The sequence below is a fragment of the Manis javanica genome, chromosome 1, assembly GCF_040802235.1.
Source record: "Manis javanica isolate MJ-LG chromosome 1, MJ_LKY, whole genome shotgun sequence".
Taxonomy (NCBI): Eukaryota; Metazoa; Chordata; class Mammalia; order Pholidota; family Manidae; genus Manis; species Manis javanica.
Genome location: NC_133156.1, coordinates 87238761 through 87253473, shown reverse-complemented (window position 1 = coordinate 87253473; position 14713 = coordinate 87238761). Strand labels below are relative to the sequence as shown.

At 37.0% G+C, this 14713-nt stretch overlaps 1 protein-coding gene across 6 annotated transcripts in view; it reads left to right on the top strand.

Moving 5' to 3' along the window:
• Positions 1-14713, top strand: part of ATG10 (autophagy related 10) — a 256500-nt gene that overhangs the window by 165935 nt on the left and 75852 nt on the right. For all 6 annotated transcript variants that reach the window (XM_073234500.1, XM_073234490.1, XM_073234502.1 and 3 more), the window contains one exon: positions 4785-4882. In XM_073234500.1, coding sequence (XP_073090601.1) covers positions 4785-4882 — 98 coding nt within the window. The remainder of the gene's footprint in view (positions 1-4784; positions 4883-14713) is intronic.

Sequence of the window (14713 nt, the reverse complement as noted above, 5' to 3'; positions counted from 1 at the left end):
AAGGCATTAGAATGATGAGATGACTGGATGTCTACCTCCCTTTAGCTTTCAAATGATATGAGGTGGTGTGAAATAGGACTCCACTGTCCACTTATTTTTTAATTTCTCTCCCAAACTGGAAGTAGGTTTGGATACTGAAAACTCAAATATTCACTGTATCTGTATCTACTTAATACTATAGATTTGTATGAGGTTTTTAAAATATAAATGTGAAACATTTAATCCATAAATGTTTTTTATCACGATTGCTCAGTCTTTATTCCTGTTAATACTTATGCTAGTTGACCTAGAAATAATGTTGAATGTTCATCCAACCAACTTAAACTTAATACAGTGTTAAGTGTCCATAATACCTCAATGAAGTTGTGGGTGGGAAAATTGCTACCAGAGCTCAGAGGGCAGAAATGACCTGAACTGGAGTGATCAAGAGAGACTTTGGCTGGACTTGGGATTTGTCCATGCAGTGATGAAGGAACGGGCAGACCAAGCCTAGTAAACTCAGAAAGACAAAACTCTAGGTACTCCCAGTTAGGCGGTATTGGTAGAGACTACTTGTGACACCAACACCACAGCTAATTTGTGTAGCACTTTATAGTTTACAAGGAGCTCCTGAATGCAGAGGCATCGAACAGCGTAGGGGTAAAATGGCAGAGTATGGAGCCAGGAAAGCCTTGGCTCTGATTCTTAGCTCTGCTACTCACTAACGGCATGACCTTGGAAAAGTTAGTGAACTTTTTTTTTCTCTTCTTTCATATCTGAAAAAAAAATTGAGGTGATAATAATGGTAATACCTACTCGACAGAGTTTTGAGGTTTGTGAGCTGATCTGTGAAAGGGGCATGGCATGCAGTACCTCTCAGTAATGCTAGATGAATTATGTATCTTGATCCTCACAATAATGTGGAAAGGTTGGAGCTGTTATCTTCATGCATGCCATAAAAACTGAGTGTTCAGAGGGTTAAATGAATTAAAGGATAAAGAACTATGGAGTTGAGATCCAAACTCTTTAACCACTTTTTCTGACTAGTACACAGAAAGTAAAATTTAAGAAATATTTGAGTTAATTAGTTGATGTCATATGAAAGTAAAGTAGCTATAACATGTATTTCTGGAATTTTCTTTCATATTTCTCAAGATTAATAAAGATACAAATACTCAAAATGTATGTAGGGATAAATAAAAATTACAGAATTAGCCAGCACAGTAGCTGATATGAATGTACATGAACAATTAACACTCATTTCATATCACAATATAATTTTCTCACTGAAGCAAAAATGAATTTTCCCCTTTGGTGGAGCATCATCTCTGGCTCACTGTGGAGTATGACATGAATTTTTATATCTTTCAAAGCTCTCTTGAAGACAATATATTGAAAAATGACATATTTCAGTGTGGAAAATCCACCCTTTCCTTTTTCTTTCTAGTGACCACATTCAGAACATTTTTCTTAAACGTACTCTAGAATAATTTATAGTCTTCCTAATCTTCATTTTAGGAGTTAGGAAATATTAGTGAAACCATGCACAGTAGGATAAAGGTGACTTCAGCGTGCTCACACTGGACTGAAGTAGTGCTGGTGAAATATCTCATGCTGCTGTTTGATTCATGAAAACTAATAGCCCTGAGAAATTTAATTTAGAAAGCTGCACATTTTGAGTAATATATAGATTACTTGACAGGTAGGTTATTATTCAATTGAGAGATTTTATATGAAAATGTTAAATTAAATGCTACTGGCAGTTGCTAAAGATTGTACTTTTTAATTATTCTATTTTTCATCCAATCTCTCCTCCTCTTTTGTCATTGACTTTTTAGGTTGCTGACAATATATTCTTTTAGCTCAAATTATCATTCTAGGTAATAGAGGCACATAGTAGGCACTCAACAGACACTTATTAAGTGACTTTAATTTGCCATACTCACTTCATGGGTTGCTGCTGAAATTATTTGGCTCCTACTTCAATTTTTCAAGTGTGCAGGGGATTTTACTGAGCTTCTCAGCCTACATGTGATTAATGAGATTTCTAAGCGTGTTAAAATCGGTGCTATGGAATATCTTGGGCCTGGAACTAGGGAGTTGTTGATTGAGTATGCTTATGTTGCCTCTGACTGAGGCCAGACAGAAAAAATAGGCCCTCTTTAACAGGACTTAAAGTTTCTGATTGAAGATGCCTTTAACTGAACATGAGGGCCCATAATAATGTGTTTTCATGCACTTAACCAAGTATTTGCTTATGCCCTCATTTTAAAGTTTTGTGTCTTCAGTTTTCTTAGATTCAAAATCACAGAATTCTTCAAGTTTTTATCATATTTAAGCTTAATTTTTATGTTTTTTTCTTCTAATTTAACTATCTCAATTCAATGATTTCAATGGGATTTCTGAAGGCTCTATTTTGGTTTTGGAATAATTAGAATCACTATCATTTGAATATATGTGTCAATAGTGTATGGCATGGTTTTGAAGATATTGCTGATTAGGTCAATTTTTGTGTAAAAGATCACAAAACTAACTTTTGTATGTGTTTGATCATGATGTTGTGAGCTGTGACTAGGCAAACCGATAATGCAGGCTTTGGAAAAAGAACCCACATTCGACTTCATTAAGTTATTGTTATATCTGTATGTGAGACAAAGCTATGTTCCCCAGACATTCTATAGTGTAAGTGCTCAGTAGAAACTGAGGAGATTGAAACTCTTGTCAAAGTAGCTTACATAAGCACTCATTTAATCATCATCATTGCAGGTGTTTTTAAACAGTCTGTAAAGGCATTAGAGAATGTAATCATGCCCATTCCCTTAAAAAACACTGGTCTCTTTGTAGCAAGTGGGTAGCACTCACAAACATGCATGTAGGAGTATCATGTATATTTTTATGTATGGAACTTATTTTTAACTCTTTGTTATTCTAAGTTAATCAGATCATTTAAAATTCTGTATTATAAGGTGCTTTTTCTCTTCAAGTATGGTGTTATCAGTAAACTTATGGCACATACCCTCAATTCTAGCACCAAACCTGACAAAATATGCTAGAAAGTTTGTTCTGGGTTTCGCTACATTATTGCCAGGCTGATGATTATTCATTTTGTCTGAATGTTTCCTGCAGAGTTTGCAGGGTTTTGAGGGTGGTACTATCCAAACCATTTACTTCATCTTTAGATTGTTGGGTGAAATATTTTAAGAAAAAAAATTAAAATGATTACTGATTACTGGATATTAAACCCAGTGTTCTTGTCTAGTTTTGCAAAGCCTTTCTCTGTCTTAGAGGAAATAAAGTAAGGAAGTCATTTTTTTAATTAATCACTTATTCAGTAAATACTTATAAAGCATCTGCCATGTGTGAGTGAGGCTTAGAACTACACAGTGGGACTGCAGTAGTTCAAGGAGAGATGCAGGGGCTATATGGACTAGCAGGAAGAGCACTGAATTTTGAGTCCTGAGACCCAAATACCAGCTCCAGGGCACTCATGAACTGCCTGTATAATTTTGGCACATATATATTTCTCAAGACCTTGGTTGCCTTATTTATAAAATTACTAATTATACCAGCTCTATAAGTTTATTATTGTACAACTCGATTTCTTCTAGCTTTGACAACTGAAGATTATTTTAAAAACACATCATTTTTTATAATTTGATTATTTTGTTTACTATTTGACACTGAAGTACTACTTAAGATCCTATTCCCCTCTTCCAACATCAGTATGTACACACACACAAACACATATGTGCATGTGCATATTTTGACAATATGTAGTACTTATCTTAAGGGCAAAGTTTGGCCCTATTCTGTAAATGTGTTTAGAAAACAATATAACACAGATACTGAAGGCTGCTTGTTTTTAACTTGTAGCTAAACATGACATTCAAATGTTAATTAGATGAATAAATCTTGTTCATTTTACAGACATGAAAATGTCAATGGAATAAAACTATTTATCACAAGATAATGGTCTCCTGCCGCCAGATAAATGCCAAGATGAAGATACTTATTGAAAATGTATCAAAATATTGTATTGCTATTTATTGAACATAAAGTTTGAGGAAAAGTTCAGCTGTTCAGATCAAACACAAGAAATGCCCTACCTGTAGTAGTATTAGTATATTAAAGCAAACACAATGTTCATGGTATAGAAACATGAACAAATTCTAAGAAATGATGGTCTCTAAGTGAATCCTTTAGCTTTGCAGTGTGAGAACTACTGGGATAGGGCCTGGGAGGACATACCTAATATGTATTAAGCTCTTATGTGTCTGACACAGGCCTGGTGTGTCACTGATATAAACCTGTTCACAAGAAATCATGTGTGTTACTTCTCTCCATTCCCCATGGCACCCAACAGAGTGATTTGAACATTACAGATATTCAGTAATTGAGAGAGTGAAAGAAGCACATGTAAGTTCTCTGATTTAAGGACTAGAGGAAGTGTTAAGGCTTCAGAGGTATCTGTAGTGTACCCTGGTGACTATGGGAGTCTGTCTACTTAGGTCTTTGGCTATGCTAAAATAATTTGGAGTTTATTTATTTTGTAAAATTCCTAGAGGCAATGAATGAACAGATAATTTAACTACTAGATGGTTACAAAGGAGAAAAGCTTGAATGTTTAGATATCCCTCCGGAAGAAAATAGCAATTCATATAGCACTCTTGTGATATACAAATAGTGTGTGTCCTAGTAAAGATTGCTTTTTAATCATAATATTCCCCAGTAGTTTTAGATAGACACCAAACCCTGTTGTGTCAGGTGGATTACTAACTGACAGTCTTTACCATGCGCTTTCACAGATGGAAGACCTTTAACTCTGAAGAACATATGGGAAGGAGTCCATGAATGCTATAAGACACGGCTGCTGCAGGGACCATGGGACACTATTACCCAGCAGGTTAGAGAATATTTTCATTTTGTTATGTGTGATTCTTTCCCTCTGCTCATCAGAACTTCCAGATCTCTTTCCACTACTATTTTTCCTGTTTCACTCCTCTTCGTCTTCACAGATGTCAGTTCAAAGAGTTTCTTTTAAAAATGCAGACCCAGGCTTGGTTTCGCCTCCCTGTTTTAAGTTATCATAGTACCCTGTAATTTTCCTTTACAATGCTTCTCATAATTTTAAATTATTTATTTAGATGTTTCTTAAAAAATTAATGCCTGTCTTTTCCATTATACCATGTGGGCAGACCCTGTCTTTTTTCTTTCCCTTTATTTTACACCTAGTACTTATCATATAGTAGGTGTTCAGTAAAAGAACTGTTAAGTAAGTAAGAGTAGAAACTATGTTGGCATATACACTAAGAAATAGGTGATTTAGCTATGTTGCCTATAATTCTTCAGGGTTTTACTTGTCGGTGCATTTGCAAAAAAAAAAATAATAACTTGATTAATAATATGTTTGCAATAATGATCTGAAAAAGTAGAGAAAATAGATCTGCAAAAGTGAATATAAAAAGTAGATTTGCAAAAGTAGAGGAAAACAGATCTGTCAATCATATAAGTCATTATTACTGCCTTGCTAAAATCAGCAGCTAATTATTTTAGAAATTTAAAAATACTTATCACCTTGCAACCAGTCATGGTCTCCTTAAAAATAATTTTTACTTATATCAAAAAAAATTTTCCCAACCTATTAAACTTAATCAAAGCTTCTTTTAAAAATTACTTTATCAGCCAGTATAATTTTTATGTCTTTTCTTATGTTTGATCATAATAATGACAGTCTACCTCCCAATCAGCATAAGAATCCTTAGTATCTCTTAAGTAATTCTTTGACAATAACTGCAAATGACCATTTTCTAGGTTTTAACTGGGGACAAAAGTTTAAGTATATGTATCTTTCCCCTATCCTCCAATTAACCCTCTCTGTTCCCTTCCTACTCTCCCCATCCTAGATCAAACTCTGTAGGCTCACCTGGCACAGATAGTAAAGCCTCCTCCCTCTGGTCTTCTGCTTTTTTCCTCCCTGCTCCTTACCATTAGTAACATTTTCCTAAACATGCTGTGCTTACCTCATCCATGTGCCAATGTCTAATAGCCGTGCAAGGGCCTGGGGCACGTGGTCGAAATGCTTTGCCTAGCCCTCCCCGGCTGCTGCCATCCCTGGCTCTAGTCTGTCCTTTCACGATGTCTTCTATGCTTCCACTCTACAGTCTCATCAACTGCCAGACATGGCTGTTCGTTTCCTGGAACCCATCTCGTGCAGTTAATTCTTGGAAGCCTTTCCAGGTATAATGGCTTCCCTGTTGTCTTTGTTCTGTTTTTATATTTCCTCCTTGTTCTCTCATGTGGTCCTTTTCTGAAACCACCTCAGCTCACAAAAATGGCCCCTCTGAATATCCCAATTCTGTAGCCCAGCAATGGGTGGTTGCTAGGAAGAAGGAAAATGAGATATATATGCAAATCCATCATAAAGATTTTTGGCAAGAACATTTTATTTTATGCAAAGCGTTTAGATTAACCTTTAAGTATGCCAAGGTGAGTGCTACGAGTTTAGTCATCCAGTATCTCGTCAGTGACCACAAACTGTCCAAAAATGTATTCCATAGTGTTAGAATCCACAGGACCATGAAAATGTTTGGTTCTAAGAGTCAAGGAAGATAGCAAGGGAGAGGATGGGAACATTCAAAAGTATATATGTTTTTTAACTCTAGAGCCTTTTTTCTCTGTTCCTCCTCAGTCACATTTTACATGGTGTTTTTCAGACCAATTCTTATCCTTTCCCTTTTTCTGTCACTAGCAGCCCTGTTACCAATCTCTCAATGCAAGCTGACAGCACAATTCCTAGTTGTCTATGTCATTTTGGGTTTTAATTCCACATTCCTCTGTTCTGACTCTTGACATATGAATAAGATTTTGAGGTCAACTGTATTTTCTTAGTCTCTTAATGTAATGTTGCCAATAGATTTCTTTTCACTGATAGAACTCCAAAGTTGCTAAACCAACCAAGTGAACCAATCTGCACATTGATTGTTTTAAATGGAATTGACTAACATATTTACATGTATAGACACTTAAGTGTCATATAGACAGCCTAATAGTGGGCAGACCATCTTACTCCTGCCTATCATAGTACAATAGTAATGATCAATCCCTATCACTGTGAGCATTATTACTATTTTTAACATCTAGTGTGGGTCCCACTTAATAGGAAGGATATTTGATAGACCCAAATTGTAAGATAACTCCAACATTTAGATGTTCTTTTGGATTTGTCTTATTGGGACTGATCTGTAGACAGCCATCCCACCCTTTTTTTTTATTCACTATGTTATCATTAATCTACAGTTACATGAAGAACATATGCCCACTAGACTCCCCCATTCACCAAGTCCCCCCCACAAACCACCATAGTCACTGTCCATCAGCGCAGCAAGATGCCGCAGAATCACTACTTGTCTTCTCCGCGCTGCACATCCCTCCCTATCCCCGACTCCACATTATACATGCTAATAGTAAGGCCCGATTTCTTTTTCCCCACCCTTATCCCTCACTTCCCACCCATCCTCCCCAGTCCCTTTCCCTTTGGTAACTGTTAGTCCATTCTTGGGTTCTGTGATTCTGCTGCTGTTTTGTTCCTTCAGTTTTTCTTTGTTCTTATACGTCACAGATAAGTGAAATCATTTGGTACTTGTCTTTCTCCGCCTGACTTATTTCACTGAGCATAATACCCTCTAGCTCCAACCATGTTGTTGCAAATAGCAGGATTTGTTTTCTTCTTATGGCTGAATAATATTCCATTGTCTATATGTACCACATCTTTATCCATTCATCTACTGCTGGACACTTAGGTAGCTTCCATTTCTTGGCTATTGTAAATAGTGCTGCGATAAACATAGGGGTGCATCTGTCTTTTTCAAACTCGAGTGCTGCATTCTTAGAGTAAATTCCTGGAAGTGGAATTCCTGGGTCAAAAGATATCTCTATTTTGAGCTTTTTGAGGAACCTCCATACTGCTTTCTACAATGGCTGAACTAATTTACATTCCCACCAGCAGTGTAGGAGGGTTCCCCTTTCTCCACAACCTCACCAACATTTGTTGTTGTTTGTCTTTTGGAAGGTGGCGATCCTTACTGGTGTGAGGTGATATATCATTGTGGTTTTAATTTGCATTTCTCTGACGACTAGTTATGTGGAGCATCTTTTCATGTGTCTGTTGGCCATCTGAATTTCTTCCTTGGAGAACTGTCCGTTCAGCTCCTCTGCCCATTTTTTAATACGATTATTTGCTTTTTGTTTGTTGAGGTGCATGAGCTCTTTATATATTTTGGATGTCAACCCTTTATCGGATCTGTCATTTATGAATATATTCTCCCATACTGTGGGATGTCTATTTGTTCTATTGATGGTGTCCTTTGCTGTACAGAAGCTTTTCAGCTTGATATAGTCCGACTTGTTCATTTTTGCTTTTGTTTCCCTTGTCCGGGGAGATATGTTCATGCAGAAATCACTCATGTTTATGTCCAAGAGATTTTTGCCTATGTATTTTTCTAAGAGTTTTATGGTTTCATGACTTACATTCAGGTCTTTGATCCATTTCAAATTTACTTTTGTGTATGGGATTAGACAGTGATCCAGTTTCATTCTCTTACATGTAGCTGTCCAGTTTTGCCAACACCAGCTGTTGAAGAGGCTGTCATTTCCCCATTGTATGTCCATGGCGCTCCTTTATCATATATTAATTGACCATATATGTTTGGGTTAATATCTGGACTCTCTATTCTGTTCCACTGGTCTGTTCTTGTGCCAGTACCAAATTGTTTTGATTACTGTGGCTTTGTAATAGAGCTTGAAGTTGGGAAGCGAGATCCCACTTTATTTTTCCTTCTCAGGATTGCTTTGGCTATTCAGGGTCTTTGGTGGTTCCATATGAATTTTGAAACTATTTGTTCCAGTTCGTTGAAGAATGTTGTTGGTAATTCGATAGGGATTGCATCAAATCTGTATATTGCTTTGGGCAGGATGGCCATTTTGACGATATTAATTCTTCCCAGCCAAGAGCATGGGATGAGTTTCCATTTGTTAGTGTCCTCTTTAATTTTTCTTAAGCGTGTCTTATAGTTTTCAGGGTATAGGTCTTTCCTTCCTTGGTAAGGTTTATTCCTGGGTATTTTATTCTTTTTGATGCAATTGTGAATGGAATTGTTTTCCTGATTTCTCTTTCTATTAGTTCATTGTTAGTGTATAGTAAAGCCACAGATTTCTGTGTATTAATTTTGTATCCTGCAACTTTGCTGTATTCTGATATCAGTTCTAGTAGTTTTGAAGTGGAGTCTTTAGGGTTCTTTATGTACAATATCATATCATCTGCAAATCATGACAGTTTAACTTCTTCTTTATGAATTTGGACTCCTTTTATTTCTTTGTTTTGTCTAATTGCCGTGGCTGGGACCTCCAGTACTATGTTGAGTAACAGTGGGGAGAGTGGGCATCCCTGTCTTGTTCCCGATCTCAGAGGAAAAGCTTTCAGCTTTTCGCTGTTCAATATGATATTGGCTGTGCGTTGTTCATATATGGCCTTTATTATGTTGAGGTACCTGCCTTCTATACCCATTTTGTTGAGAGTTTTTATCATGAATGGATGTTGAATTTTGTTGAATGCTTTTTCGGCATCTATGGAGATGATCATGTGGTTTTTGTCCTTCTTTTTGTTTATGTTGTGGATGATGTTGATGGATTTTCGAATGTTGTACCATCCTTGCATCCCTGGGATGAATCCCACTTGGTCATTGTGTATGATTCTTTTGATGTATTTTTGAATTCGGTGTGCTAATATTTTATTGAGTATTTTTGCATCTGCGTTCATCAGGGATATTGGTCTGTAATTTTCTTTTTTGGTGGGGACTTTGCCTGGTTTTGGTATTAGGGTGATGTTGGCTTCATAGAATGAGTTTGGGAGTATTCCCTCCTCTTCTATTTTTTGGAAAACTTTAAGGAAAATGGGTATTATGTGTTCTCTGTATGTCTGATAAAATTCCAAGGTAATTCCATCTGGCCTGGGTTTTTTTTTTCTTGGGTAGTTTTTTGATTACCGCTTCAATTTCTTTGCTGGCAATTGGTTTGTTTAGATTTTGTGTTTCTTCCTTGGTCAGTCTTGGAAGGTTGTATTTTTCTAGTAAGTTGTCCGTTTCTTCTAGGTTTTCCAGCTTCTTAGCATATAGGTTTTCATAGTAATCTCTAATAATTCTTTCTTTTTCTGTTGGGTCCATCTTGATGTTTCCTTTCTCGTTTCTGATTCTGCTGATGTGTGTTGACTCTCTTTTTCTCTTAAAAAGTTTGGCTAGAGGCTTATATATTTTGTTTATTTTCTCAAAGAACCAGCTATTGGCTTCATTGATTTTTTTCTATTGTTTTATTCTTCTCAATTTTGTTTATTTCTTCTCTGATCTTTATTATGTCCCTCCTTCAGCTGACTTTAGGCCTCATTTGTTCTTTTTCCAATTTTGATAATTGTGATGTTAGGCTATTCATTTGGATTTGTTCTTCCTTCTTTAAATATGCCTGGATTGCTCTATACTTTCCTCTTAAGACTGCTGTTGCTCTGTCCCACAGAAGTTGGGGCTTTGTTTTGTTGTTGTCATTTATTTCCATATGTTGCTGGATCTCCATTTTAACTTGGTTGTTGTTCCATTGACTGTTTAGAAGCGTATTGTTAAGCCTCCATGTGTTTGTGAGCCTTTTTGCTTTCTTTGTACAATTTAGTTCTAGTTTTATACCTTTGTTGTCTGAAAAGTTGGTTGGTAGAATTTCAATCTTTTTGAATTTACTGAGGCTCTTTTTGTAGCCTAGTAGGTGGTCTATTCTGGAGAATGTTCCATTTGCACTTGAGAAGAATGTGTATCCTGTTGCTTTTGGATGTAGAGTTCTATAGATGTCTATTACATCCATCTGTTCTAGTGTGTTGTTCAGTGCCTCTGTGTCCTTAGTTATTTTCTGTCTGGTGAATCTGTCCTTTGGAGTGAATGGTGTGTTGAAGTCTCCTAAAATGAATGCATTGCATTCTATTTCTTCCTTTAGTTCTGTTAGCATTTGTTACACATACGCTGGTGCTCCTGTGTTGAGTGCATGTGTATTTATAATGGTTGTATCCTCTTGTTGGACTGAGCCCTTTATCATTTTGTAATGTCCTTCTTTATCTCTTGTTACTTTCTAGTTTTGAAGTCTATTCTGTCTGATACTTGTACTGTAACACATGCTTTTCTCTCCATATTGTTTGCATGAAATATCTTTTTCCATCCCTTAATTTTTAGTCTGTGCATGTCTTTGGGTTTGAGGTGAGTCTCTTGTAAGCAGCATATAGATGGGTCTTGTTTTTTTATCCATTTTTTGTGCCTCTATGTCTTTTGATTTGTACATTCAGTCCATTTATATTTAGGGTGATTATCAATAGGTATGTACTTATTGCCATTTCAGGCTTTAGATTTGTGGTTACCAAAGGTTCCAGGTTACTTTCCTCACTATCTAAGAGTCTAACTTAACTCACTTAGTATGCTGTTACAAACACAATCTAAAGGTTCTTTTCTATTTCTTCTCCTTTTTCTTCCTCCTTCTTTCTTTATATATTAGTGATCAAATTCTGTACTTTTTGTCTATCCCTTGATTGACTTTGGCGATAGTTAATTTAATTTTGCATCTGCTTCGTAATTAGCTGTTCTACTTTCTTTACTGTGGTTTTATTACCTCTGGTGATAGCTATTCTACCTTAGGAACACTTCCATCTATAGCAGTCCCTCCAAAATAGACTGTAGAGATGGTTTGTGGGAGGTAAATTCTCTCCACTTTTGCTTATCTGAAAATTGTTTAATCCCTCCTTCAAATTTAAATGTTAATCTTGCTGGATAAAGTAATCTTGGTTCCAGGCCCTTCTGCTTCATGGCATTTAATACATCATGCCACTCCCTTCTGGCCTGTAAGGTTTCTGCTGAGAAGTCTGATGTTAGTCTGATGGGCTTTCCTTTGTATGTGATCTTATTTCTGCCTCTGGCTGCTTTTAACAGTCTGTCCTTATCCTTGATGATCTTTCCCATTTTAATTACTATGTGTCTTGGTGTTATCTTCCTTGGGTCCCCTGTGTTGGGAGATCTGTGGATCTCCATGGCCTGAGAGACTATCTCCTTCCCCAGACTGGGGAAGTTTTCAGCAACTACCTCCTCAAAGACACTTTCTATCCCTTTCTTTCTCTCTTCTTCTTCTGGTATCCCTATAATGCGAATACTGTTCCATTTGGATTGGTCACACAGTTCTCTCAATATTCTTTCATTCTTAGAGATCCTTTTTTCTCTCTGTGCCTCAGCTTCTTTGTATTCCTCTTCTCTAGTTTCTATTTCATTTATCATCTCCTCCACCATATCCAATCTGTTTTTAATACCCTCCATCATGCTCTTCAACGATTTTATCTCCAACCTGAATTCATTCCTGAGTTCTTGGATGTCTTTCCATAGCTCCATTAGCATGTTGATGATTTTTATTTTGAACTCTTTTTCAGGAAGAGTCACAAGGTCCGTATCATTTAAATCTTTCTCCGGAGTTGTATTAATAATTTTACTCTGGACCAGGTTTCTTTGGCATTTCATATTTGCATATGGCACCCCCTAGTGTCCAGAAGTTCTCTTCTGGAGCTGCTCAGCCCCTGAAGCAATGTCGGGGGTTGCAGGGGAGTGGTATTGGTGCCTGGGGGGAGGAAGAAGCTGTTCCCTGCTTCCTGGCTGCTGTACCTGTCTCCACTGCCTGAACTAGTGGGCTGAGCACACAGGTATAAGCTTTTGTCCCAGAGCATCCAGATATGGATCCCTGCTTTCTGCAAGTGGTAGGAATCCCAGTCTCCCCAGGAAATCCGCCTGTCCCAGCTTTCCAACCCCGTAATCAGAAGATTATAATGAAAGCACCATGAAATGTAGGTTTGTGCTCCTAGTGCAGATCTCCGGAGCTAGGTGTTCAGCAGTCCCAAGCCTTCCACTGCCTCCCTGCTCAATTTCTCTTCTTCCCCCAGGTGAGCTTGGGTGGGGGACGGGCCCAGGTCCCACCAAACCACAGCTCTGGTACGTTACCCCGTTCAATGAGATCTGCTCTTTTCTCCAGGTGTATGCAGTCTGGCGCCATCCTCTTTCCTGTTGCTCTCTCAGGATTAGTTGCGCCAACTATATTTTCTAATTGTATCCAGTTTTAGGAGGAAGCCTCTGTCTCTCCTCTCACACCGCCATCTTTAATCCCATTGTCCCTATCCCACCCTTTTTATAACAAACATTATTAAAGCTTTAGAATTGCTCATCTCAGTGCATGTCCAGGCATTAAAGGCCTACCAAGGGAAACTCGTTTGTCATCATTGCCCTGCTTGGTATTTGAAAGTCATCATGAATATTTCCTTTGGAGGTTTTGGCTTTTTATCCCAAATTAATCAATTGGTTGGTATTATATGCTCTTCTTGAGATCTTTGAGAGAGTGGGTCTTCATTTTTTTCTAAAGCCCAAGTGGAGAAAAAAGTAGGGTGCTCTCCATGGTACAAATGGGAGGGTGTGATACAGCACTAGGGGAGAAGATAGAATATTGAGCTAATATTGAGCTGCTAGAATATTGGTGATACCAGTTTTGCAGAATTATACTAAATAACCATTAGCTTGCAGACTGAACATGGTAATAATATCCTTCCCTCCAGAGTGGCTTAAAAACAAAAGCAGCCTTTGCATAATATAAAATGTATTTCACTTCATTTTCAGGCTTGATGTGCTCATGTAGTTTCTTGCTCTTCAACTTTAGTAATCACTCTTCTGTCCTCTCAGCATTTGTCTTGATGATAAGGACCTGCTCATGTCAGACATGAACCTTGTATTTTGATGACAAGCTACTCATGAATCTCATACATTTGATTATGGTGATTACATACCAGCTTTTGTCCAATATTGTGAACTACCTATTATCTTAACCCTGCATCTTAATAAAGAACTTTCGAAAGAAAGTTAACAGATGTCTAGGTTGGATCTGCCTAAGTTGGTATGGTGAATGTTACAATAATGATCACTGGAAGGTTGTGAACTCTGTGTTTTAGTTAAAGAACTCCTGTGGTCTTGGCACAGTCTTAAAATCATAAGACAAAAAAGCATGCTTTCAATTTTACTTGAAGATTGCATATGCTCATGTGATGGGTGAGTAGTGTGGTCAGATGAGTAATGTTTTTCTTGCTGTCTTTTTTTATAGCTTTATACTATGGAACTATATTATGGAAATTTTGTAACTTTATATTATGGAAAATTATAAACATATGCAGAAGTAGAAATAATAGTATAATGCATTTTTGAACTGATGACCAATCTTATTTTTTTTCTGGTATCTCATCTACTGTGGAGTTTTTTGGAAGCAAACTCTAGACATCATATTACCTCATTCATAAGTATTTAAGCATTTATCTCTAAGACTTCTGTATGAATCTTTATGGCAGCTTTACTTATAGTATCCCCAATGGACACAACTCTGAGTCTTTCAGAGGTGAATGGTTAAAAAAACTATTTTACACATCCTTACCATGGAATACTGTCATTGATATGCTAAGAAAAAAAACCTGGATGAATCTCCAGAGAATTATTCTGATTATAGAAAGACAATCCCAAGAGGTTGCCTGGTATATGATTCCATTTATTTGACTGTTTTGAAATGACAATAGTATAAGCTAGAACACATATTTGTGGTTGACAGGGGTTAGGGAGGTGGGTGTAAGTGGGAGGGCAATAGATGT